The 25,084-nt window shown below is 36.9% G+C and overlaps 2 protein-coding genes across 3 annotated transcripts in view; both read left to right on the top strand.

Annotated features, from left to right (window-relative positions):
- LOC127681612 (zinc finger protein 420-like) overlaps positions 1-25,084 on the top strand; it is a 662,660-nt gene continuing 637,576 nt past the window's right edge. The window contains exon 1 of one of the 2 annotated variants that reach the window (XM_052178068.1): positions 1-90. The gene's annotated coding sequence lies outside the window, so the exon portion shown is untranslated. Of the gene's footprint in view, positions 91-13,436; positions 13,614-25,084 lie in introns of those variants that run through there. The other variant, XM_052178066.1, reaches the window with a different exon arrangement.
- On the top strand, positions 5-23,886 carry LOC127681628 (zinc finger protein OZF-like). The gene is made up of 6 exons (XM_052178104.1): positions 5-90; positions 1,923-2,015; positions 8,472-8,730; positions 8,961-9,045; positions 15,661-15,787; positions 21,349-23,886. Exons 4-6 carry the CDS (start codon positions 9,016-9,018, stop codon positions 22,830-22,832), a joined length of 1,641 nt encoding a protein of 546 aa, XP_052034064.1. The 5' UTR covers positions 5-90; positions 1,923-2,015; positions 8,472-8,730; positions 8,961-9,015; the 3' UTR covers positions 22,833-23,886.

The following is a 25,084-nucleotide window of genomic DNA, read 5'->3' as shown; positions in this document are numbered from 1 at the left end:
TCGTATTTGCGGAACCTGAAAACTTCCTTAAGCTGCAGTTGCTGTGCTCGCCTCCTAGGACATCCAGCAGCTCGTCCTGTCCCCTGCCAGGTCAGAGGAGCTGTTGGGCTGGGAAAGGGGCAGGAGCGGAGCTGGGGTGTGGAGCAGGGGTGCATTTTCTGCCGCCACCCTCACAATTGTGTTGTGGGTATCTTACCATTATCAGGAAGTTTGAGATCCTGTGAACTGGGGTTTATGGTGACGTTTTAGTTTATTTTATGGTTGCCAGAATATTTTTTTCTGAAATAGCCTCAAAGGTCCTTGGACATATCTGCAGTTTGTATACTAGGAGGATTTCTTTTCAAAAAAACCTTAATAAAGCTCCTCGAAGTCAAATTCATTCAGGCTTTCTCAACTCCCCTGCTCCTCCGTTTACCATTTCATTTCCCTTTCTCCAGGGAACTGAATAGGTATCCCGAGAGAGCTTTGTAGGTAGTTTTCATATGGGGGACCAGTGCAGATTTGATCGAATTAGAAAAGTTTCGTTATAAAGCACCATTATATTTCTGTAAATATTAACAATAACCAAGCAAAGTTATACTCTCCATTAATTTAACACTGAGGTATATGCAGCCTTTGATGTAAATACAGAATCCAGAAATGTGTCTTCATAGGCTTATTATTAATGTTACACCTTAAGTTTAAATTAAAAATGAAGACAGGATTGCAGCCAGGTAAGGCTGAGGAAAAGATGTATAGTAGGTTCTGTTAACCCTGAGTGTCACCAGAGGAAAACCAATTCCACCTGTGTGGGCAAGCTTTATAAAATATTACATCCTGACCAAGACATGGACTTTGTTCACATGCTACAGGTGGTTTTATAGTCCATTGTAGTTTGCTATGAGGCTTTATTATTTTCCTAAGACATGCAACCTGCAGTATTGCAAGAAGATACCTGGTTCTGGGCTGGTGGTGAGGTTAATTTTTGGCATTTTACTTTGAGGGAGAAAGCATTCAGAGTTAACTGGTTGGGTCCAGATTGAACCTGGCCTGCAGCTGGGGCTGGGGTGGGGAAATTGAAGGTGTGTATGAGGTTAGAGGGGAGGCCAAGAGATAACAGGAGAAAAGAAACCACTTTACTCTGCTGGGTCTTCATTGATATGTTAACAGGCTCTTCTGGTAGCGCTGACCCCTGAATGTCTTTGAATCCTTCCTCAGTTTTGCACAGCATGCTGTGAGGTGCTGATATCAGGCCAAGATATATATATTTGTTTGTTTTGTTTTTTGGATTTGTTTTTTCCTGAGACAGGGTTTCTCTGTGTAGCCATGGCTGTCCTGGGACTCCCTCTGTAGACCAGGCTGGCCTCGAACTCAGAAATCCGCCTGCCTCTGCCTCCCAGAGTGCTGGGATTACAGGTGTGTGCCACCACCGTCCGGCCAAGATATTTTTATAAGTAGGAAATTTACTATGGATTAAGAACAAATTAGACAGCACCTGTGAAATGATCATGATTGCTCACTTCCTTCAGAAAAATGTCTCCTTGGTTCATGAGAAGCACTCTGCCCTTGCACAATCATGGTTTGCTGAGTTCTTGCAGGTGTGGGAATGCTTAGACACCCCCCACCCCTGCACTCGGCTTTTTTTCACAGGGACCCCTTGTTGGAGAAGTTCAACAGTCTGGATTCTGTGTGTCACAATAGTTTTCTTACATTCTTCCTTGTTCCTCCTCCATGTTGCTGGGAAAAGGACTCTGTACATGTGTTAACTGAGTGACTGATTCTCACATCACATAGGGCAAACTGAAATCCTCAGATGTAAAGAGACATTTTCATGATATCATCTCTTTCCTTCATATTTATCCTTTTGCCTGATGTTGGCATCTTTTATTTTTGTCCCATGAAAAGTTCCAGGTTCTTTCTGAACAATATTTTCCCATTTTCAGGTCTCCATATGCTCAGCCAGATCTACATAAGTATAAATCAAAACTAAGAGGCCTGGGTGGTAAAGGCCAAGGAGACTCTATCAAAGGATCCAGGTATGTTAGAAGGAGTGAACAAGGGGTGGGGTGGGGGCTCACCTGTCAGAGCATTTTTCCATATGCTATTTGATTAATGATTCTGGAAAATTTCATTGGGAATAATATTAGATGTGACAATATGGATTTCCCTTGGTAGGCAGTGCCGTCAGCAGTCAGTTGATGTTAATATTTAATTAGTTTTGAGGCTCTGAATTTGCAGATGCCCATTGAAAACAAAGTTTCTTTTAGGCAGACTGAAATCAGCATCAGGGTGTGGCAGGGCCATTTACATATGAAGCAAAGATCTGTACTGGATTCCCTCCTAGTGTCTGTGACCTCCCTTTTGTATTTTAGCCAGATTCTCAGTTGAATCTTATCTATTTTATTTCCTTTGGGGCTGGTCTCTGCTTGAACCAGAAAATTTTCTGTTACCCACAGATAGTCTTGCCTCTGTGATACTAGTGGCCTTGCCTTTTCTGGCAGATTGAGATTGTAGATCACAGGATGCAAATCTGGGTCTGGCCATGGATAACTGCCTCCTGCCCCAGTCTGCATAGCAGGTTTTGACACTATGAATGCCACCACCACAGAGTCCATCCATGACATTTGTTGACACCGTGTATGATGTGAGCTGAGTTGTTTTTCTCCAGAAGCTGCACTTGCTTTCTGAATCACATATTCTGTCCAGTCTAAATGATATTTAGTCCTTCAGTTGTGTTCTCACTGATGCACTGTGTTGAATTATTCCTGATTAGAGAAGAATTACTGTTGATCTTTTCTCTACTGTTTGGTTGAGTCTCTTTTCCTTAGTATTCTGAGGTATGTTTCTTTTCTTCTTACATTCTAGAAAGCTTTTTTACTGAGCAGTGTTCAATTTTCCACAGGGCTGTAAAGTAACTTTTATTTTCCAATTGTAATTATTGTCTGGGAGGCTTACTGCCTCTGTCCATTTATCTAGGCCCAGGACTGAAAGACTCTAGCCTGTGTACAGTCTTATCTAGACCTAGAGTGTTTTCTGTCTGTGAAATTTCCTGCTGAATAAGCTCTCCCTTCTTTGTTCATTCTCAGCTCTTAACTGGCTGGTGCTGCTCTGCTGTTCCAGCTCCAACTCCTCTCCCAGCTGACTCTTTCAATCTGGTTCTTCTCTGAGACACTCAATTGCTCAGCTTGGCCTTACATTAATTTAGCAATCTTTTTTTAAATCTGCTGGCCCTTGTCTTCTTTCTCTTGTTCATTCTGTAGTCACCTATGTCTAGCATGTTCTCTTTTTTTTTTTTTACTTGTTTTTCCTTTTTCTTTCCTTTTTGTTTTTCCAGATAGTGTTTCTCTGTGTATTCCTGACAGTCCTAGAACTCTGTAGACCAGGCTGGCCTTGTACTCACACATCTGCCTGCTCTGCCTCCCAACTGGTTACTATTAAAGGCCTGCACCACCACTGCCCAGCGCATGTTCTTTTCAATCTGAATTTGTCAAACTCTCCCAATAAAACTGTTTCCTTCTCCCTCTCTGTTGCCCTGCTCTCTCAGCTGTACCGTTCTGCTGCCCGTGCAGTCTACTGCATTCCTTTACTATTGTCTTCTTCCTGTGCTGACTTTCTCTCCCTTATGTAGCTTCCCTTTCCCCTCTCATTTCAGGAGAATTGTGTATATCCTGTTCTGCCAGATCTTTGACATTGCACATTTTCTTCCATTCAATTAGACATCACTTTCAAACAGGGGTGCCTCCTTCTACTCAGTAACTGTCCTTTTGTTGTTTGGGATTAAAGTGAGTACTAAGTGCATGCTTGCCTTCCAATCATACTGATTCAAGTTGTGTGCCAGGGAACAAACCACACCATAAGTCGGAACAGGTTCAAATATCCCTACATAATAATCGATCAGTTTAGATATGCAGAATTTCTTCTTCCTGAAATGAAAACCAATCTTCACAAATTAATACTCTTCATTAAGTAGATATCTGTTTCATCTATTCTGACTTCTACCAAGAATTTTATTGTGAACTTCTTTGATGATTGTTCAAGGAAATTGGTCTTTGTGAGATTGTTTTCCTTAGGATTAGTAATCTAGAAGGTTTGCTGTCATTGTGAGTGGGCCTGTATTGTTCATATTGTTCTCCATTCCTTGTGTGGGATAGAGCTTCACGATATTGTATTCCTAGTTTTCTTGTATTCATTCATACTTCGCAGGAAATGTCTTATTTCCTACAATCTCATGAAAAATTTATCTTATTCTTTTGTGCAAATTTTCATTAGTTTATTATCTAAGGAGGTTTTTGACTGGAAAATGTCTTAATGTATTACTACGTTCTAATGTACCTTATACACTGTCAATACTAGGAGCTACTTTTCTGGATTTAACATTGTAGTTGCCAGTTATTTTCTCTCGGGGCTTGAAAAAATATTATTTCATGCTGTCCTGATTTTAATCTATGGATAAATATTTAGTACTACTGTATGCTAATATAATATCATCTCTTTTGATGGTAAGGGATAGGACAAGACAACTAGGAAAGGATAGACATTGTTACAGGATTTAGGTGTGGCAAAAGGGAGATGCATCCTGGAGTATAGGAATCCAGTGTCAGAGACTTTCCTAGAGAATGCTAGGCTATAAGCTATGGTCTTCTAGTACTCAAGAGTCCCAGTGTCTGAACACGACACATTGATATTTGAGTTCGTCTACCTTAAAAGGATTGTGATGACCCAAGTGATAGTAAACTTTGACTGGAAGTCTCAAAAGTGTGGAATTGTGTTTATCCAGATTCAGGTGTGTATTTGAGGAAATGTCAGTTCCAAGATTTAAAGTCAAAGTCCCAGTGTTCATATTGCCTTCATGGTGGAAGCATGGACAACCATGGGTTATTCTTCCCATTCTAGAATGACCACTTGTTCAGTCTCGATGAAATTGAAGATGTACTTTCCTCATTATACACATAGACAAAATAATTCAATGATACAGATTAATTTTATGTATTTACTACTTCTGAATTTAAAGCACAGCATCTTTCACTGGAGCAGGAATTTATGATCTGTTGCTTATAGAAATGACAACAATACTCAGCTTGTATGTTACAGTCAAGAATCATAAAGTGACATGCTTTGAAAAAAATGTCCTGATTACTCCCTAAAAATTCATGTATTCCTATGACCAATTATTATTACTACTTGATGCTGTTTACAAATGCCCAGGGCATCAAGTTTTACATATTGTACATTTGTGACAGCATTATATTTTTCCCTGAGTCTCCAATTTCTGTTTTACAGAAATTCTTGTTTTCAGTAAATTTTCTATCACTTAAATTTTGGATTATCCTCATTTTTTCCACACAAATTATATTTGTTACAATATTTACAGAGAAACATTCTGGGAAGTATTTGCATTATTTGGTTTCTTTGCTACTTTAGCTATTACAAAGCTCCTGTAATTGATTTTAATCTGTGCTGTCTAAATCCCTAGTGCTTGCATTTTCAGTTGAGTGGCCTTTGCACAAGAAGTTCCCCAGAGTGCTTGCACAGTTACCATCTCTTCATTCTCTGTCCCCTCTCTTGTTATTCAGGTTTTCATTATATCCTTGTGTTTCATGTATGTTCTGAGACATATTATCTCATTATATGTATATTATATGATAATCTGTATCCACATTATCATATATTCATAATTCCATGTTTCATGGTAAATGATGGTATGGGTTTCCATAACTCCAGTTCCACCATTTTTTAGTGCTTTTCTGTTCCCCCACTGCTGGCTTTTTACTCAACACTCTCTCAATTGGCAGTTTTCCTTTTACAAACTATGTTTGTCTAACTTAGGCTGAACGCACCAACAAATCAAATGCATGTCCAGTATTTCTACATATAGCAGTATGTCAGTGATAAATTCACTTTTGGGTCTGTGATTTTTAGAGTGAGTTTTGACCAGCTTCCAGTGCCATGTCTGTATTTCCTTTGTAGGCTGACCTCAGTTCAAACCAGTAAAGTTTCTGTTACCTACTTGTCACTACTACAGTGGCAGACATTCATTGTCAGATGGGTTGGTAAAACAGCACAAGGCTCAGCATCCAGGGAGGGCCATTAATGACTCCTTACACCCATCAAACTACAGAGCCGTTTTATAGAACTTTGTGTTCTAAACTAGCATGTCCGAGATCTGTTTAGACACTGAGTTGTCTTGTGACTTCTCAGATTATTCTTTGTGAATATATAAAACCAAATGATATTGTCTTGTATTTTTTATAACTTATTTGGTGATTTGTCAGATTGGATTATTGTCTTGGGATATTTATAGCTCTTGAGTTGAAGAATTGTGTTTCTTATAATTTGAGAAAATTTGCATTCATCATATATTTAGGAGAACATTGAAAATATTCTAAATCTTACTTTCTCTTTGTAAGCACTGCTGCACTATGAAAAGTTAGTGTGAAGGCTTTGCACATCCTTGTCTGTCTTCTGAGTAGAGTGGATTGATGACAGCTGTCTTCAGCTTGTGTCGTGATAGGTTTGGGATGTTCACTATTATCTTCATTAGATTCAGTGATTTTCCTTCTCTTTCACCTTCTTTAGACCCTTCATAGTGATCCACTGTGATATTTTGCTGTAGGTCTTTCATAGATATAGTGACAGGGTTGTGAGTCTTCTCTCACTGATTGTACATATTTTGTGCCTTGGTGTTGTTTGGTTTGTGCTTGTTGAAACTGTTTTGAGTCTCTGGAATAAAGTCAAGTTGAGTTTACTTTCTGCATCTATTAGAGAGAAACATTTTACAGTTTACACTGGTGCACTGTACTGTTGTTATTTTCTGTGTGTGTATTTCTATGGTCAGTTGCTTTTGAATGCAGGTAAAGTCAGCTTTGTGTGATGACTGCACCACATTCCCCTTCTTTCTGTTTTCTGCACTATTTTCTGTGCACGTTTACAGTGGGATTTTTTGAAAGGAAATAGTGAATTTGGTGCTGCATATGTTTATTCCTCAGACAGTGTTAGAAGGATCACCGAGGGCCTGGGTTTGCCCACTTGCTTATTCCCTGGCCTGGAGTTCTGGCATAGAAAGCTTACTTACTGTTCTTAGGAAATAAATGTTTTCCTCATCAATTCTCATTAATTTTATAGGACAATCTATGATACTCCATCATCTTCCTTTTCCCAATCTAATCTTCTGAGGCAGGGGCATTGAAAAAGACCATTCATGCTGGGCAGTGGTGGCGCATGCCTGTAATCCTAGTACTCTGGGAGGCAGAGGCAGGCAGATTTCTGAGTTTGAGGCCAGCCTGGTCTACAGAGTGAGTTCCAGGACAGCCAGGGCTACACAGAGAAACCCTGTCTCGAAAAACCAAATCCAAAAAAAAAAAAAAAAAATAAATAAATAAATAAAATAAAATAAAAAGAAAAAGGCCATTCACATACCTGTTAAATGCTAAGAGAATCACTTGACGTGAGAGATATGTAACGTCAATGAAATACATAAAAAATCACTGAATATTTGCTGATACCATGGTCATGACAACTTTCCTTAGTAATAGTATCTCAACATTCAGAATGAGGTCTTTTGTTTTTATTCATTCATAAGCATATGTATGTGTATGTATTTGTGTGCATATATGTGTATGTATATATTTTGATAAGTATGCTAGGAGACCCATATCACACATTCTTTCTCATCACTCTTATGCGAACCTATAAGAGTGATGGCCAGAGATTAAATCCGTAGCAGCAAGGCTCTAAGAGTTTCACTGTATTCATATTCATTACTGATTATTGAGAACCTGAGATCAGCCTGGAACTATGCCAAGATTCAGATATATGCATGTTCAGGAAGGTATTCCAATAGTGAGAGTATTTTAGCAGATTTGATATAACTAGTGAATCATTCCAAGGGCATACCCTGAAATCATTCATTTTATGCTTGTGTATGCATATTATATCTGGCAGCTATCAGTGAGTTTCTACTATGCCTCTTCCTTGGTAATTGTTTTCACATTGCCTAGAACCCATGTTCTAAAAACCCTTGAATTATGACTTCTTTGTGATCAATTGACAGTTCCACGAGGGAAGTCAAAGACTAACCATCACAAAGCACATATTTCTTATGGTCTTGGGAACTGATACACCATCTTTTTATCAATCAGCATGTGGGTCTGAGACTTGTAGATGAGTTCCTGGAACTGTAATAAAAGTTTACCACACTATTAGAAAAGTGGAGATCAATTGGCATAAAGTTTTAGCAGAATTGAATTTTATTTAAAGAGATTTCTGGCTTCAATTGTAATATTTCACATATTAATGCATTCATGTAGATGTCAAGGGATCTAGATCAATGCATACAATGGTGTGCATGGGCGTTAGAAAACACGGCCATATTGAAAGTAGTAAATTGGGAATATAGGGTTTTTTCTCATGACCAATCGGAAATCTTAGATGATGAAAATGGCTATAACTGAATCTGTTGACAACTAATTTTTTTTTTTTTTTTTTTGCAAAAGCCCAGATATTTGGCAGATAGAATCTCTGTACTCCAAGACAACAGGCACACATGGAAAGTGAATATACTGTGTCTAATTGGTAAAATGAAATGGGATCACATCAAAGAGTCAGATATCGTATTTTAGTGTGATGGCTAATGAAACACCATTCAATTCTACGCATCGATCCTGGAAGACAGTAGCTATGGGTCCTTGAGTCTAGTAGACCCTGGAAGATAAGTGCTCAGAAATAACTCTGAGTAGTAGTGCTTTACAGCAGGTATGCATGTGCTTTCTGTTTTTGTCTGGTGCAGGCTGATGTTAGAGAGAGGCCTCAGATTATACTCATATTCCTTTTCACACGAAATATGTCACTCCATGCTCTCATGTCTGTCGAAATGTTGACAATATTCCTGGTATCATTTTGCTTTTAATGTATTTTAATGTGGTTTAGCATTGTCCATAATGGAGTTGTATTAATTTCATCTTTGTGTTTTTCAAACGGTGTAGTGACATTTCAAGAAGAGTTCCAGTATTTGAAACTGGGAGAAGAACAACAAAAAGCATGAGTGCTTCTCTGGTAAACACTCCTCAGGTCAGTGTGCTGTCCACGTTTGTGTTAGAAATCTCTATATCATTCACACTATTCAAAAGTTTTATTATCTATATGTGGTAATGGTATCTAAAGGGCTCATTTTCTATGATCTTCATTTTCTTATGGAATAATGAAAATTGAATGTTTAGACCTTTTACTTACATAACACCATTATATTTTCACTGGATTTTCAAATGTGAGAACTTCCAACTTCCATGGAATGAAGACCTGCGGGTCTCAAAGAGAATCTATTGTAAATGATTCTTAAAAATTCTGTTGATGGCTACCTTCTACATTAGATGGAGTTGGGTACTTTTAATGTAGAAGGAAAGTCTCATGTGTCACATAAGTTATATTTCAGATATTTCAGGGTTCCAGACAAAAGCTTGTGATTGTGGATATAGAAATATGTGGATACTGATATCACTGAGCAATGTATGGAAGAGAACAAGTTGTAGAAGGATAAAATTATAAGAGCCCACTGTCTATAATCCTAAAAGTAAAAATATTAGCTTCCTCGAAGCACAGATGGTGGCAGGAATATGTGTCTTTCTTTTGCCAAAACACTGAATGTTTGTGAGCAGGTGCAGATTGCATTTTTTTTTCATTTTAAAACTTTTTTGTCTTTAATTAATTAATTACTTAATTAATTTATGGTTTTACGCTCCAGATTTTACCCCCCACCCAATCCACCACCTGGCTGTTCCATATCACATGCCTCCTCCCTGTCTCCACCAGGATTTCCCCACCCTCCCACCCATTACCCCACTCAAGCAGACCTCTAAAATCCCTGGGGCCTCTAGTCTCTCGAGGCTCAGGCGCATCTTCTCTGACTGAACCCAGACCCAACTGTCCTCTACTGTATATGTGTTGGGGTCTCATAACAGCTGGTGTATGCTGCATGGTTGATGTCCCAGTATCTGTGAGATCTGAGGATCTGAGGGTCCAGGTTGAGACTGCTACTTCTCCTACAGGATTGCCCTCCTCCTCAGCTTCTTCTTACCTTTCCCTAAATCAACCAGAGAGGTCAGTAGCTTCTGTCCATTGGTTGGGTGCAAATATCTGCATCTGACTCTTTCAGCTGCTTCTTGGGTTTTCTGAAGTGCAGACATGATAGGTTTTTTTTTTTTTGTGAGCACTCCAAAGCCTCAGTAACAGTGTCAGGCCTTGGAAGACCCTCTTGAGCTGAATCCCACTTTGGGCCTGTTGCTGTACCTTCTTTTGCTCAGCCTCCTCTCCATTTCCAACCCTGCAGTTCTTTCAGACAGGAACAAATATGGATCAGAGTTTTGACTGAGATGTCTGCCTCCTCCCTTACTTGATGCCCTGTCTTCTTGCTGGAGGTAGGCTCTATAAGTTCTCTCTCCCTACTGTGATATATTAAATCTAAGGTCTCTCTCCCTTTGAGTCCTGAGAGTCTCTCACCCCCCAGCCCCAGGTCTCTGGTGCATTCTGGAGGGTCCTGCAACCTCCTACCTCCTGAGGTTGCATGTTTCCATTCTTTCTGCTGGCTCTCAGGGCTTCAGTCCTTTTCCCTCACCCAATACCAGATCAGGTTCCCTACTTCCTGCCCTCTCCCCTGTCCAGTTTCATTCCCAGGTCCCTCCCTCCTTACCTGTGATTGCTTTTTTCTCTCTCCAAAGGGCCTCACTTGGGCCCTTCAGCTTGTTGACCTATTTGAGTTGTGTGGACTGTATCTTTTTTTTTTTTTTTTTGGCATTTTATGGCATTTTTTTGGCATTTAATGATCATGGGTTTACACCTGGAATCTGTCTCAGAAGAGATACTGCCCAGTGTGGTGCTCTACGACAAGTTCTCAATACAGAAATAGTTATTTCCCTTTATCTTTTGGTGTGTGAGTTTATTTCTGGGTCTTCAATTCTACTCCATTATCCTGCCTACCTGTCTTTGTACCAGTTCCATGTGGTTTTTATCACTATTGCTTTGTACTAGAATTTGAGGGCAGGGACGGTGATACCCAATGAAATTCACATATTATTGAGATTAGTTCTTGTATCCTGCGTTTTTTGCTATTCCAGATCAATTTGGGAATTGTTCTATCTCTGTGAAGAATGGAGTTGGAATTTTGATGGGTATTGAATTGGTTCTGCACATTGCTTTTGGTAAGATGGCCATTTTTCTGTTAATCCTGCTGATCCATGAGCATGCGAGATCTTTCCATCTTCTGAGGTCTTCTTTGAATTCTTTCTTCAGGCACTTGAAGTTCTTGTCAAACAGATCTTTCACTTCCTTGGTTAGAGTCACATATTGTGAAGAGTGTTGTTTCCCTAATTTCATTCTCCACCCATTTATCCTTTGAGTAGAAGAAGGCTTCTGATTTGTTTGAGTTAATGTTTTCTGATGTTGTTCACTAGCTCTATGACTTCTCTGGTAGAATTTTTGTTGTCATTTATGTACACCATCATATCATCAGCAAATAGTGATATCTTGACTTCTTCCTTTCCAATTTGTATCCCTTTGTCCTCCTTTTGCAGTCTAATTGCTCTTTCCAGAACTTTGAGTACTATGTTGAATAGATAGGGAGAGAGTGGACAGCCTTGTCTAGTCCCTGATTTTAGTAGGAGTGCTTCAAGTTTTTCTCCATTTAGTTTGATTTTGGCTATTGGTTTGCTTTCAATATATTTTGTTATGGGCATTGAATTACTGATATTTCCGAGGTTTATAACAACTAGGGGTCTTGTATTTTGTCAAAGGCTTTTTAATCATCTAATAAGATGATCATTTGTTTTCGCTCTTTGAGATTCTTGATACAGTGTATTATGTTGATGGATTTCTGTATATTGAACCACCCCTGAGTCCCTGGGATGAAGCCTACTTGATCATGGTGATTGATCATTTTGATGTGTTCTTGGATTCAGTTTTCTAGAATTTTATTGAGTATTTTGCATTGAGACTGATATGGAAAACTGGTCTGAAGTTCTCTTTCTTTGTTGGGTCTTTAAGTATTTTCATATCAGTGTAACTGGCTTCATAGAAGAAATTAGGTAGTGTTCTTTCTGATTCTATTTTGTGGAATAATTTGAAAAGGATTGGTATTAAGTCTTCTTTGAACATCTGATAGACTTCTGCATTAAACCCATCTCAACCTGGGCTTTTCATTTTGGGCATTATGGGACTGTTTTTGGTGGTTTCTGTGATCCTGATTTAACTTTGGTACCTGGCAGCTAGTCTGAAAATCACCTAGTGCATTTAAATTTTCCAGTTATGTTGAATATAGGCTTTTGTTACAATATCTTATGTTTTTTTTTTTTTTAATTTCCTCAGTTTCTGTTGTTATGTCTCCCTTTTCATTTCTGATTTTGTTAATTTGGATAAGGTCTCTGTGGCTTTTAGTCTGGCTAAGGGTTTATCCATCTTGCTGATTTTCTCCATGAATCAGTTCCTGGTTCTTTTGATTCTTTATACAGTTTTCTTTGTTGCTGCTTGGTTGACTTCATCTCTGAGTTTGATTGTTTCCTGCCTTCTATTCCTCTAGGGTGTGTTTGCTTCTTTTTCTTCTAGAGCTGTCAGATATGCTGTTAAGTTGGTAGTGTATGATCTCTCCAATTTCTTTATGGATGCTCTCAGAGCCATGAATTTTCCTCTAGTCATTGTGCCCAATAAGTTTGGATACGTTGTTCCTTCACTTTTGTTAAATTCTAAAAAGTCTTTAATTTCTATTTCTATTTCTCCCCTGACCAAGTTGTTATTGAGTAGTGAGTTTTTCAGCTTCCATGAGTATGTGGGCTTTCTGGTGCTTTTGTTTTTATTGACTACAATTCTTAGTCTGTGGTGATGTGATAGGATGCATGAGATTATTGCGATCTTCCTGTATCAGTTGACACTTGTTTTCTGTCCAATTATATGAATTTTGAGGAACACACAGTGAGGTGCTAATAAGAACATATTTTTTTTTGTTTTGTTTTATGGTAAAATAATCTGAAGATTAAATCCATTTGGTTCATCATTAAATCCATTTGGTTCATAACTTCCCTTAGTTTCACTATGTCTCTGTTTAGTTTCTGTTTCTATGATCTGTCTATTGCTAAGAGTGTGCTGTTGAAGTCTCCTACTATTATTGTGTCAGGCTCAATGTGTGCCTTGACTTTTAGTAAAGATTTGCTTACAAATGTGAGTGTCCTTGCATTTGGGACATACATGTTTACAATCGAGAGTTTCTCTTGGTAGATTTTGCCTTTGATGTGAATGAAGTGTTGTCCTTCCTCATTTTTTTTTAAATCACTTTTTTGTTGAAAGTCAGTTTTCTTTGATATTTGAATGGATACTCTAGCTTGTTCTTTGGGACCATTTGCTTAGAATTTCTTTTCCAATTTTGTTCCCTTTTCTTCTTTAGAAGGAAGAATTGTTCATTTACTATGTTTCTTCTGCCCTGAAATGATATATTACACCAGTAAAACTGAAGGGTTGTGGTGATGTTTTTATTTTTTTCAATATTTTTTTTACCTATATAATTGACCTAGTATTTGCAGGACCTGAAAACTTCCTTAAGCTGCAGTTGCTGTGCTTGCCTCCTAGGACATTCAGCAGCTCGTCCTGTCCCCTGCCAGGTCAGAGGAGCTGTTGGGCTGGGAAAGGGGCAGGAGCGGAGCAGGGGTGCATTTTCTGCCGCCACTCTCACAGTTGTGTTGTGGGTATCTTACAGTTATCAGGAAGTTTGAGATCCTATGCACTGGGGTTTATGGTGAAGTTTTAATTAATTTTATGGTTGCCAGAATATTGTTCCATTAAGTCAATCCCATGAGGAATAAAGTATTCCATATTAATAAAGTGTTAGCGTGGTTCTCCCTCAATTCTAAACAAGATTTAATCAAAGAAAATGACTCTACTTCATCAAAATGCATTGTGACACATGACATTTAATTACACACACTTACATACCTAAGTATTCTGGTGTGAAAGGTCATATGAAATGTATGAAGTTTTTATTATCTGTGTTTCTTTTCCCAGCTTCTATTTAACATTAAATAATGTAAACCTCTCCAATAGTGGTTTTTCTAATTCTTCTTTTAAAAGGTTTATTTATTTATTTCATATATGTGAGTACACTGTCATTGTCTTCAGACACACCAGAAGAGGGCATCAAATTTCCAATAAAGATAGTTGTGAGGCACTTTTTGATTGCTAGGAATTTAACTCAGGTCCTCTGGAAGAGCAGTCAGTGCTCTTAAACCCTGAGCCATCTCCCTAACCCCAGTTTTTCTAATTCTTGGTCATGAATATACTTTCATAAAATAGTTCCCTAATTATTTGATTCTGTGTCATTTTGAATGTTTTATATGTGTTCTGACTTTGTAGTTTTTTTCTGTTTAAAGAAAAAAAACTCGAACATTTATTCCGTCCATTAGTTTTCTATTTCATATTCTACCTATTTTTTTTTTGTTGTTTGTTTGTTTATAGAAAGTTTGTAGACTTTTACCTAGGCCTCAAAATGACAAATAGATATGCTACAATACAGTCATGTGAGACCCAGCATTACACATGATTGAATTAGTGTCCATATTTGGGTAAAGTGGACATTGTATAATTGAACACATATTTTTCCTCATCATAACTTGACTATCTGTGATTTGACACTGGTTTTATACTTAATATCAATGCATACTTCATAAAAGTACATTAATGAATAAAGATATCAAATGTACGTGGTATGGTCTGCAAATGTTTGCAGCTTTTAAGATAACTATCATGCATTCTCAGAGATTTAAATGCAAGGAAGTCTATGTATTTTAGGAAAGTAAATTTTGTAAACATCTTTTTTGTATGATGTATGTTGGTTACATTTGCCTGAAATTATGTGTATGTGCTGTATATTCTCCCTGCCAGTGATGCTCAGCAAAGATGAATGTATTTTAAAGAACTGTGTTTAAAAATACATTGTGCAGTGACATGAGGATTCTGGGAAACAAATTTCATAGTAGAGGACTTTAAAAGATATTATACAATCCCAACTGCACACATAAATTTTCAGTGTAGTGCTGGTTGCAAATTTTTTATTTGCTGCTAAGGTCCCAGAAAACCACAGAAAATTCTTGAAGGTGAGAGCCTTAATGAATTAGAGCATTGTAGTAAGTCATTGTATAGATTGTCTATGAAAGAGCAGTAATTCATAACTTCAGACGCATCTCCATGAAACTTAGAAAACATTTGTCCTTCAATATTTTCCTTTCCTTTTTTGTATCAGAAAATATCTCCTATTCTTTCTTTTGTTCTTTCTTTTGTCCTTTCTTTTGTCCTTCCTTCCTTCCTTCCTTCCTTCCTTCCTTCCTTCCTTCCTTCCTTCCTTCCTTCCTTCCTTCCTTCCTTCCTTCCTTCCTTCCTTCCTTCTTTCCTTCCTTCCTTTCTTTCATTCTTTCATTCTTTCTGGTTCTTTTCGAAACAGGGTTTTCTCTGTATAGCCCTGGCTGTCCTGGAACTCACTTTGTAGACCAGGCTGGCCTCCACCTCAGAAATCCTGCCTCTGTCTCTGCCTCCCAAGTGCTGGGATTAAAGGCATACACCACCACTGCCAGGCTAGTATCTCCTATTCTTAAGGGCTTTTTATTAACATAGGAAAGCAATTTTGTCCGGTAACAAATAACTAGTTTTCCATTGCAGGGTCTGTTAACCTTCAAGGATGTGGCTCTGGACTTCTCACTGGAGGAATGGAAATGTCTCAGTTTTACTCAGCGGGCATTGTACATGGATGTGATGCTGGAGAATTACAACAATCTTCTGTTTGTGGGTAAGACTACACTTGTTGAATTCCTGAATCAGTATTTGAATTTTCTTACATACTGTTTATGTAAACTCACTGAAATGTCAAAAGACCATTAGAATAAGGGAAGTTGTGGTTAGAATCATAAATTTTTATGGTATTTACTTTACAGTTCTCTGCTTTCTTTGGAAGAGTATCTAGTGCTATGTTCTTTGAGGTCTTTCCATACCTCTTATATTGCTTTAATTGGAAACATCAGAGTTGAAAAAATATTCAGAATAAGCAATTATATTTCTATATACATAATAATTTCAGCACTTAATTTTATAATTATATTATAAACTCTTTACTTATTTATGATTTTTCAGCCTTAATATTGGTTTTATTATCAAAATACTTGTGTCCAATTAAGCAATTCTCTAAAAACCACAAAATGTTGTACTTTCTGTTGTATAGAAAGAGAAAAATGTAAACAGTAAGCAACTCTTTACAACAGAGACAAAGCCCACATGACTTTTTGATATTAGACATTCTGATTTGTACAAGTTGGAATCTCTGGGTCGTTTTAATTTCCATTACCTTGTTCACTAAGTACTTTCAAAGTTTCCTTAAGTGCTTTTCACCCATTTGACATTTCTTTGTTTTGAATTCTCTATTTAATTCTATACCCATTTTTTGTTTGGGTTGTTGTGTGTCTTCATGGTTATCTTCTTACATTCTTTCTTTTCATTTTGGGTTTCAGCCCTCTGTTGGACATGGGATTAAAGAATATTTTTCCCAACCTGTAGGTTGCTGGTATGTCTTTTTGACTTACAAAAGCTGTTCAATTTCATGAGGTCACATTTATTGATTCTTGATCCTAGAGACTGATCTATTGGAATTCTATTTAGGAATTTTCCCCCTGTGCCAGGGAGTTTGAGGCTCTTTCCAAATTTATCTCTTATTAGATTCAGTGCATCTGGTTTTATGTTAAAGTCCTTGATCTACTTTGACTTGAGCTTTGTGCATGGTGATAACGTATGTATCTATTTTCCTTTTTCTACATACAGAGTGCCAGTTAGACTGGCACCATTTATTGAAGATGCTTTCTGTTTTCTGTTGCCTATTTTTGGCCTCTGCCCAAGATCAAGTGTCCATAAGTATGTGATTTTATTTCTGGATCTTCACTTCTTATCAATTGATCAACTGTCTGTCTCTGTACCAATACCATGTTTTTTTTTAAAGATTTATTTATTTATTTATTTATTTATTTATTTATTTATTTATTTATATGAGTATACCATTGCTCTCTTCAGACACACCAGAAGAGGGCATCAGATTCCATTACAGATGGTTGTGAGCCACCATGTGGTTGCTGGGAATTGAACTCAGGACCTCTGGAAGAACAGTCGGGTGCTCTTAACCGCTGAGCCATCTCCCCAGCCCACCATGTTGTTTTAATCACTATTTCTGTGTAGTGTAGCTTGAGGTCTAGGATGGTGATTTCACATAGTTCTTTTATTGTAAAGAATTATTTTAGCTACTCTGGGTTTGTTTGCTTTTCCAGATGAATTTGAGAATTTCTTTGTCCATATCTTTGAAGAATTTTGTTGGGATTTTGATAGTAACTGCAGTAATCTGTAGATTGCTTTTGGTTGGATGGCCATTTTTACTATCAATTCATGAGTATGGTAGATCTCTATTTTCTGATGTCTTAATCGATTTCTTTCTCGAGAGATGTGAAGTTCTTGATATTTCACTTGTTTGGTTAGAGGTTACCCCATGATTTTTTTTTTTTTTTTACATTATTTGTGACTACTTTGAAGGGTGTTGTTTCTCTAATTCCTTTCTCATTCCATTTATGCATCCTATAAAGGAAGACTACTGATTTGAGTTAATTATATCCAGCTACCTTGTAAAAGTTGTTTATCAGCTATAGAAGAACTCTGCTAGTATTTTTGGTATTGTTCATGTATACTGTGATATCATCACATGATATCTGTCTAGAAAACCATCCATTTCACCTAGATTTTCTAGTTTTGTTGAATATAGGCTTTTTAGTAGGATCTGATGATTTTTTGAATTTCTTCCATTGTGTTGTTATGTGTCTCTTTTCATTTCTGATTTTCTTAGTTTGGATACTGTCTCTGGGCTCACTAGTTTGTTTCACTAGGAGTTTATCTGATTTTTGCAAAAAAAAACCAAAACATTATTTGTTTTTCCTGATTCTTTGTATAGTTCTTTTTCCTTCTATTTGATTGACTTCAGTTCTGAGTTTGACTATTTGCTGTTATCTACTTCTCTTGGGTATGTTTGCTTCTTTTTGTTCTAGAGCTCTTAGATATGCTGTTGAGTTGCTAGTGTAGGATCTCTCCAATTGCTTTACCAGGGTACTCAGTGTTCTATAAGTTAGGGTATGGTGTGTCTTCATATTCATTGAATTTCATGAAATATTTAATTTCATTTGTTATTTCTTCCCTGACCAATTTATCATAGAGTAGAGACTTATTCAGTTTCTAGGGTTATGTGAGTTTTCTGTTGTTTGTGTTGTTATTAAAGACCAGCCTTAGTCTGAAGAGATGATAAGAACACTGACTGCTCTTCTGAAGGTCTTGTTCAAATCCATGTTGGCTCAGAGCCATCCATAATGAGATTGATGCCCTCTTCTGGGGTGTATTTACTTATAATAAATGAAACTTCTAAAAAAAGAACAACCTTACTCTGTGGTGATCTGATAGGATTCATGTGATTATTTCAATCCTCTTATATTAGTTGAGGCTTGTTTTGCGACTGATTATATAATCAGTTTTGAAGAAGGTACCATGAGGTGCTGAGAAGCAGGTACGTTTTAGTTTAGAGTGAAATGTTCTGTAGATTTCTGCTAAATCAATTTAGTTCATAACCTCTATTAACTACACTGTGTCTCTGTTTAGTTTTTGCTTTAGTGACCTATCCATTAGTGAGAATTGGGTGTTGAAGAATTCTCCTAGTATTGTGTGGGGTTCAGTGTGTATTTTGAACTTTAGTAAATTTTTTTTATTAATGTGAGTGCCCTTGTATTTGGGGTTTAGGTGTTCAGAATTGAGACTTTTTTGTTGGATTTTTTTCTTTGGTGAATATGAAGTGTCTGTCCTCATCTTACTTGAAAACTTTTGGTTGAAAGTCTATTTTATTGAATATTAGGATGGCAACTCTGCTTGTTTCTTGGGAGCTTTTGCTTGGAAGACTTTTTCTCCATTTTACTCTGATATAGTGTCTGTCTTTGTTATTGAGGTGTGTTTTTTGTATGTAGCAAAATTCTGGATCCTGTTTGTATACCCAGTCTGTTAGCATATGTCTTTTTATAGCAGAATTGAGTGTGTTGATATTGAGAAATAGTCAAGACAGATGACTGTTGGTTCCTGTTATGTTTGCTTATGTAGGTGGCTTTATGTGCTTGTGGCTCTCTTCTTTTGGCTTTGTTGTGAGATGATGAATATCTTGTTTTTTCTGTGGTATAAGTACCCTCCTTTTGTTGGAATTTTCCTTCTAGAAAGCCCAGTAAGGCTGCATTCGTTTATAGATATTGTTTGAATTTCATTTAGTGTGGGAATATTTTGTTTTTTTAATCTGTGTTGATGGAGAGTTTTGCTTTGTATAGTAGCCTGGGCTGCCATTTGAGTTCTCTTAGGGTTGACATGACCTCTGTGCAATCTCTCTTGACTTTTCATGTGTCAGTTGAGTAGTCAGGTGTAATTATGTTAGGTCTGCCTTTATATAAAGACTTGCAGCTTTTAATACTGTTTCTTTGTTCTGTGCATTTAATGTTTTGAATATTATGTGATAAGAGGATTTTCTTTTCTGGTCCAGTGTATTTGGTGTTCTGTAGGCTTTTTGTACATTTATGATCTTCTCTTTCATTAGGTTGGGGAAGTTTTCTTCTATGATTTTGTTGAAGGTATTTTATGCCCATTTGAGCTGGGAATCATTGATCTCGTCTATTCCTATTATTATTAGATTGTTGCCTTTTCGTTATGTCCTGGTTTTCCTGGATGTTTCGGGTTATGAGATGTTTATGTTTTTAATTTTCTTTGACTTTTTTTGTCAAACTCATCTAAGATATCTTTTATACCTGATATTCTCTATTCAATCTTTTGTATTATGTTGTTGGTGCTTATGTTTGTAATTCATGAACTCTTTCCTAGATTTTTCCATTTCAAGGTTTGCCTCCATTTGTGTTTTCTTTATTGTTTCTACATAAACTTTCTGGTCTTGGATTGCTTTCTTTAATTCTTCACATATTTAACTGTGTTTTCCTATATTTCTTTAAGGGATTTATTTGTTTCCTTTTTAATGTCTTCTACCTATTTACCGCATTTTCCTGTATTTTTTTCACTTAGTTATTATATCCTTTCTAAAGGACTCTATTATCTTCTTGACATAGTATTTTAGATCAGCTTCCTTGTTTTCTGGTGTATTGTTGTACCAGGGCTTGCTGTGATGGGAGAACTATGTTCTGATGATGCCAAAGTTCTATTGCTTATGTTCTTCCACTTGCCTCTCACCATCTGGCTATCCTTGGTGCTAGGTGGTCTGAGTGTCTTTGACTGATGCCTGCCTCTTGGTGTCCCTGAGTTGGTGCCAGTCTCCTGTCAGGCCAGTTGACCTACTATAGCAAACCTCACATCAGGCCTTCAGACTGTGGGGCTGTTGCCTTTTTTGTTGCTGTTTTCCTAGGAGGTCTTCAGACTGTGGGGTCTGTTGCCATGCATGATACAGAAGAGTTGCCCTGTGTGCAGTGGATTTCCTGGATTCCTTGAGACTGTGGTGTTTTCAGAGATTCAGACAATGTGGTTTCTGCTGAGGCAGAAGGAGCAGGCTAACGGGGAGTGGAATTCGGAATGCATGGGTTTAGGGGTGGATGGGTCCAGAGACCACCAGGCTCCTTGGGATTCCCAGTGGGTTTAACTGCCAGAGAAGGTTCCTTACATGTTGCCCTGAATATGTCAGACTTCCCAGCATCTCTAAGACCATAGTGTCCCCAGATAAGATGGTGATTTCCTCATTTAGGTTTTTTTAAACAATGCTAATGGTTTTAAGTAGATATAGAGGTGTGTTTTTATTGGGGAATTTTGATGTTACTTGTTTGTTTACATTTTGACATGTGGTCTCTGTGTTTATTACTGGTACAGCATGATCTTAATCCTAGCAATTTGCTCGGTGAAACAAGCATATATAGAGGATTCATTTTACATCATTAATTTCTAGCTGATTAAGCTACACAGTGTCACTATAAATCAAATTATAATAAAAATTTAGAGGTACATTGTTCAGAGATCTACTTTGTGAAAGTTCCGTACTGATCAAACACTTATTTGTCCTAGCTTCTGCAAAGTGCAGTTTTTAAAACAAGATTTAGAAGTGTATTATCATTTCCTGTCAGTTGATATAGATCAGAATTGAGGGTTTTCTGAGCATCCATGTAATCATTATGAAAAAACAAAAACCTGTTTTGAGAGCACAAATTCTTGAGAAGGTCTAGTTATCCTGAAATGTCAGCAGACACGCATTACTGAATCTCTTATTCGTCAATACAGTAATCCCTGATATATCTATTTGTAATTTTTCAGAAAATCATCTCATATGTGGAAGACATCAGAAGGTCTTAGATCAAGACACAGAGTGCAATGTCCATGAACATGTGAATATGCAAGAGAAGTCTTATAAATGTAATGAGCTCAGCAAAATGATTAATGAATCCACCCAAAGTAAACCTGAGAAAACTAACCACAGAGATGCCTCACTTCAATCCTCAAACCTGAAAAGACTTAAAATTGGGAAAACCAGAGAAGTTTCCAAATATAAAGACTGTGTAAAGTGTTTAAATGAGTGCTCTATAAATAATCTAAATCAAGGAATACACATAGGGAAGAAAGAAAATAACAGTACAGAATTTGATAAGGGTATTGCATCTAACCATAAAGTTATGCTGAAACAAAACAATAATGATAAGAAGCTTTACAAATGCAGTGAATGTGACAAATGCTTTACCCATAAATGGAGTCTTCATAGTCATCAACGAATTCATACAGGAGAGAAACCTTACAAATGCAGTGAATGTGACAAATGCTTTAAGTACAAATATAATCTGCAATGTCATCAGCGAATTCATACAGGAGAGAAACCTTACAAATGCAGTGAATGTAACAAATGCTTTATTGACAAAGGCAGTCTTAGAATTCATCAGAGAATTCATACAGGAGAGAAACCTTACAAATGCAGTGAATGTGACAAATGCTTTATTGCCAAAGGCATTCTTAGAATTCATTATAGAACTCATACAGGAGAGAAACCTTACAAATGTAGTGAATGTGACAAAAGCTTTACCAAAAAATGCCATCTTCAAAGTCATCAACGAATTCATACAGGAGAGAAACCGTACAAATGTAGTGAATGTGACAAATGCTTCATTGACAAACCTCATCTGAGAATTCATCAGAGAACTCATACTGGAGAGAAACCTTACAAATGCAGTGAATGTGACAAATGCTTTAAGTACAAAGATAGTCTGCAATGTCATCAGCGAATTCATACAGGAGAGAAACCTTACAAGTGCAGTAAATGTGACAAATGCTTTACACACAAATCCAGTCTTCAAAGTCATCAAAGAACTCATACAGGAGAGAAACCTTACAAATGCAGTGAATGTGACAAATGTTTTGCCAATAAATGCCATTGTCATAGTCATCAGAGAACACATACAGGAGAGAAACCTTACAAATGCAGTGAATGTGACAAATGCTTTACCCAAAAATGGAGTCTTCATAGTCATCAGAGAATTCATACAGGAGAGAAACCTTACAAATGCAGTGAATGTGACAAATGCTTTACTGATAAAGGCAGTCTTAAAATTCATCATAGAATTCATACAGGAGAGAAACCTTACAAATGCAGTGCATGCAACAAATGCTTTACTACAAAATACAATCTTCATAGTCATCAGCGAATTCATACCAGAGAGAAACCTTACCAATGTAGTGAATGTGACAAATGTTTTACTGACAAAGGCAGTCTTAGGATTCATCATAGAACTCATACAGGAGAGAAACCTTAGAAGTGCAGTGATTGTGACAAATGATTTGCCCAAAAATGCAGTGTTCGAAGTCATTAGACAATTCAGGCAAGAGAGAAACCATACAGATGCAGTGAATGTGACAAATGCTTTACCTTCAAATGCAATCTTCATTTCCATCAGAGAATCCACACAGAAGAAATACCTTACAAATGGAGTGAATTTGCAATGTCATCAGTGAATTCATACAAGAGAATAACCTTACAAATGTAGTGAATGTGATAAATACTGACAAAGGCAATCTTAGAATTCATCATAGAACTCCTATAGGAGAGAAACCTTACAAATGCAAATAATTTCTCTATACTACAGAATTTTCATAAGTATACAAAACGTGTGAAAGCATTCATGCCGTGTTGAAATCTTAGATAATGTGAACTATTTCTGTGGGGAAATACTCTGAAAAATGTGACAATATAGGAAAGTTTTACTTGTTCACTCTTAAATATTATAAGATAAAAACCATTACGGAAACCAGAAGAATGTAGTATTTTTGGACACTTTCCTTGAAACTGAAATAAATGGTTCAAAAGGAAACCTAATTAAGTTATGTAATACACCTTTCAAATTGTTTAATAATACTGACAGCATTCTTGATATTTAATTCACATAAAGAAATTCAGACAAATTATGCTTAAGTGAGGATTTGGTACACTGAGACACCTAAAGAAATAGGATGTTCTTTATCCTATAGAGATGACTACAGGCCTGGTCAGTGGTGGTGCATGTCTTTAATCCCATCACTTTGGGGGTAGATGCAGGCAGATTTCTGAGTTACAGCCTAGCCTGGTCTATACAGAGAAACATTCTCTCTCTCTCTCTCTCTCTCTTTCTCTCTCTCTCTCTCTCTCTCACTCACTCACTCAAAAAAAAAGATATCTACAGATATGCTTGGAGTATCCAGTATTCATAATCTCTACCAAATGCTGAGTTCAAGTTTCAGGATAACAAGTTACTGTGAGCCCCTTGTGTTTTCATCATCAAAATGATCTTCCTCTTTGTCCTGTAAGTATATCCAATAAAGCTCATTGATTAATCCAGTTTGACCTGTTTTTTTTTTTTTCCAGTTTCCATTTGGGGTGCTTAGATGAATATATGTTTTGTCTCCCCAGGAAATGTCACTCAGGAAGCATTTAAGAGAGCCATTAAAATTTTCTGCTGGGCATGGTTGCGCATGGCTTTAATCCCAGCACTTGGGAGGCAGAGGCAGGTGGATTTCTGAGTTCAAGGCCAGCCTGGTCTACAGAGTGAGTTCCAGGAGAGCCAGGGCTACACAGAGAAACCCTGTCTCAAAAAAAAAAACAAAACAAACAAACAAACAAACAAAAAAACAAAAAGCAAAAGAAAAAAATTCTGCAAACTTCTAAAATGCACTTAATACTAGTGATTTTCAATGTGTGCATAACATATTCTTTGGAGGGTGAAAAGACCCTGTCACAGGGCTTGATTAAGAGCAAATGAAAACATGTATTTCTAAAGTCTTAGAATTGAGAAATCAATCCTTTGACTCTTAGTCTGCCCACATGAAAATAATTTGGGAGCCTCAACCATAAGTCTCTCATGAATTCTTAGGAATATGAGAGAAAAACCAAACTATAAATAAAAATATGGCTTTGACATTTTCAGGGATAGACATCCATATTGTGCTGTGTAACTGCATGTCTCTAAACTCTTTAATAGCATTTGATTGAGGCAAATTCCAATAAAACTCAGAACAATGCTACCTATTGGCATAATACAGATCATTATGGTGCCATGTTTTGTTGTGTCTTAAGACTCCAACAAAAGAAATCTATTAGATTCCCTTATTTTTCTTAAAGTCATTTCCAGAAGGCTGATATTTTATACATCACACAGTATACATCCTGAAAAATTACTCAACAACTTAGTATCAATGTATTGCCCTCATCTTAATTTCATGTGTGAATTCATTCATATAAATATCATGGATCTATGAGAAAGCTTATTAATAGTAGATGGGAAACATGCTCACACATAGTTTAGAAATAATAAACATCCTGGAAATCCATTTGGAAATACTGAAAAAAGACAAAAGTGTTTGCTGCAAACAAAATTATTATATTGGAATATTCACACAAAATTCCAGAAGGCTCAGAAAATTAAGATCTTAGAAAATGTAACATGTTCTATATTGAACACATCCATACATAATATAATTTCCCCTTGCTTAAAAATGGAAATGAACTTGTTGAACTTATGAGAAAATTATGAGT

Source organism: Apodemus sylvaticus, chromosome 3, assembly GCF_947179515.1.
Source record: "Apodemus sylvaticus chromosome 3, mApoSyl1.1, whole genome shotgun sequence".
In the NCBI taxonomy this organism is placed as follows: domain Eukaryota; kingdom Metazoa; phylum Chordata; class Mammalia; order Rodentia; family Muridae; genus Apodemus; species Apodemus sylvaticus.
This window is presented reverse-complemented; position numbering and strand designations above follow the sequence as displayed.

Coding starts and splice junctions, on each gene's coding strand:
- LOC127681628 (XM_052178104.1), top strand. CDS start 9,016: ATGAGTGCTTCTCTGGTAAACACTCCTCAG. Junction 9,046..15,660: donor CTCTGGTAAACACTCCTCAG/GTCAGTGTGCTG, acceptor TTTCCATTGCAG/GGTCTGTTAACCTTCAAGGA. Junction 15,788..21,348: donor CAACAATCTTCTGTTTGTGG/GTAAGACTACAC, acceptor GTAATTTTTCAG/AAAATCATCTCATATGTGGA.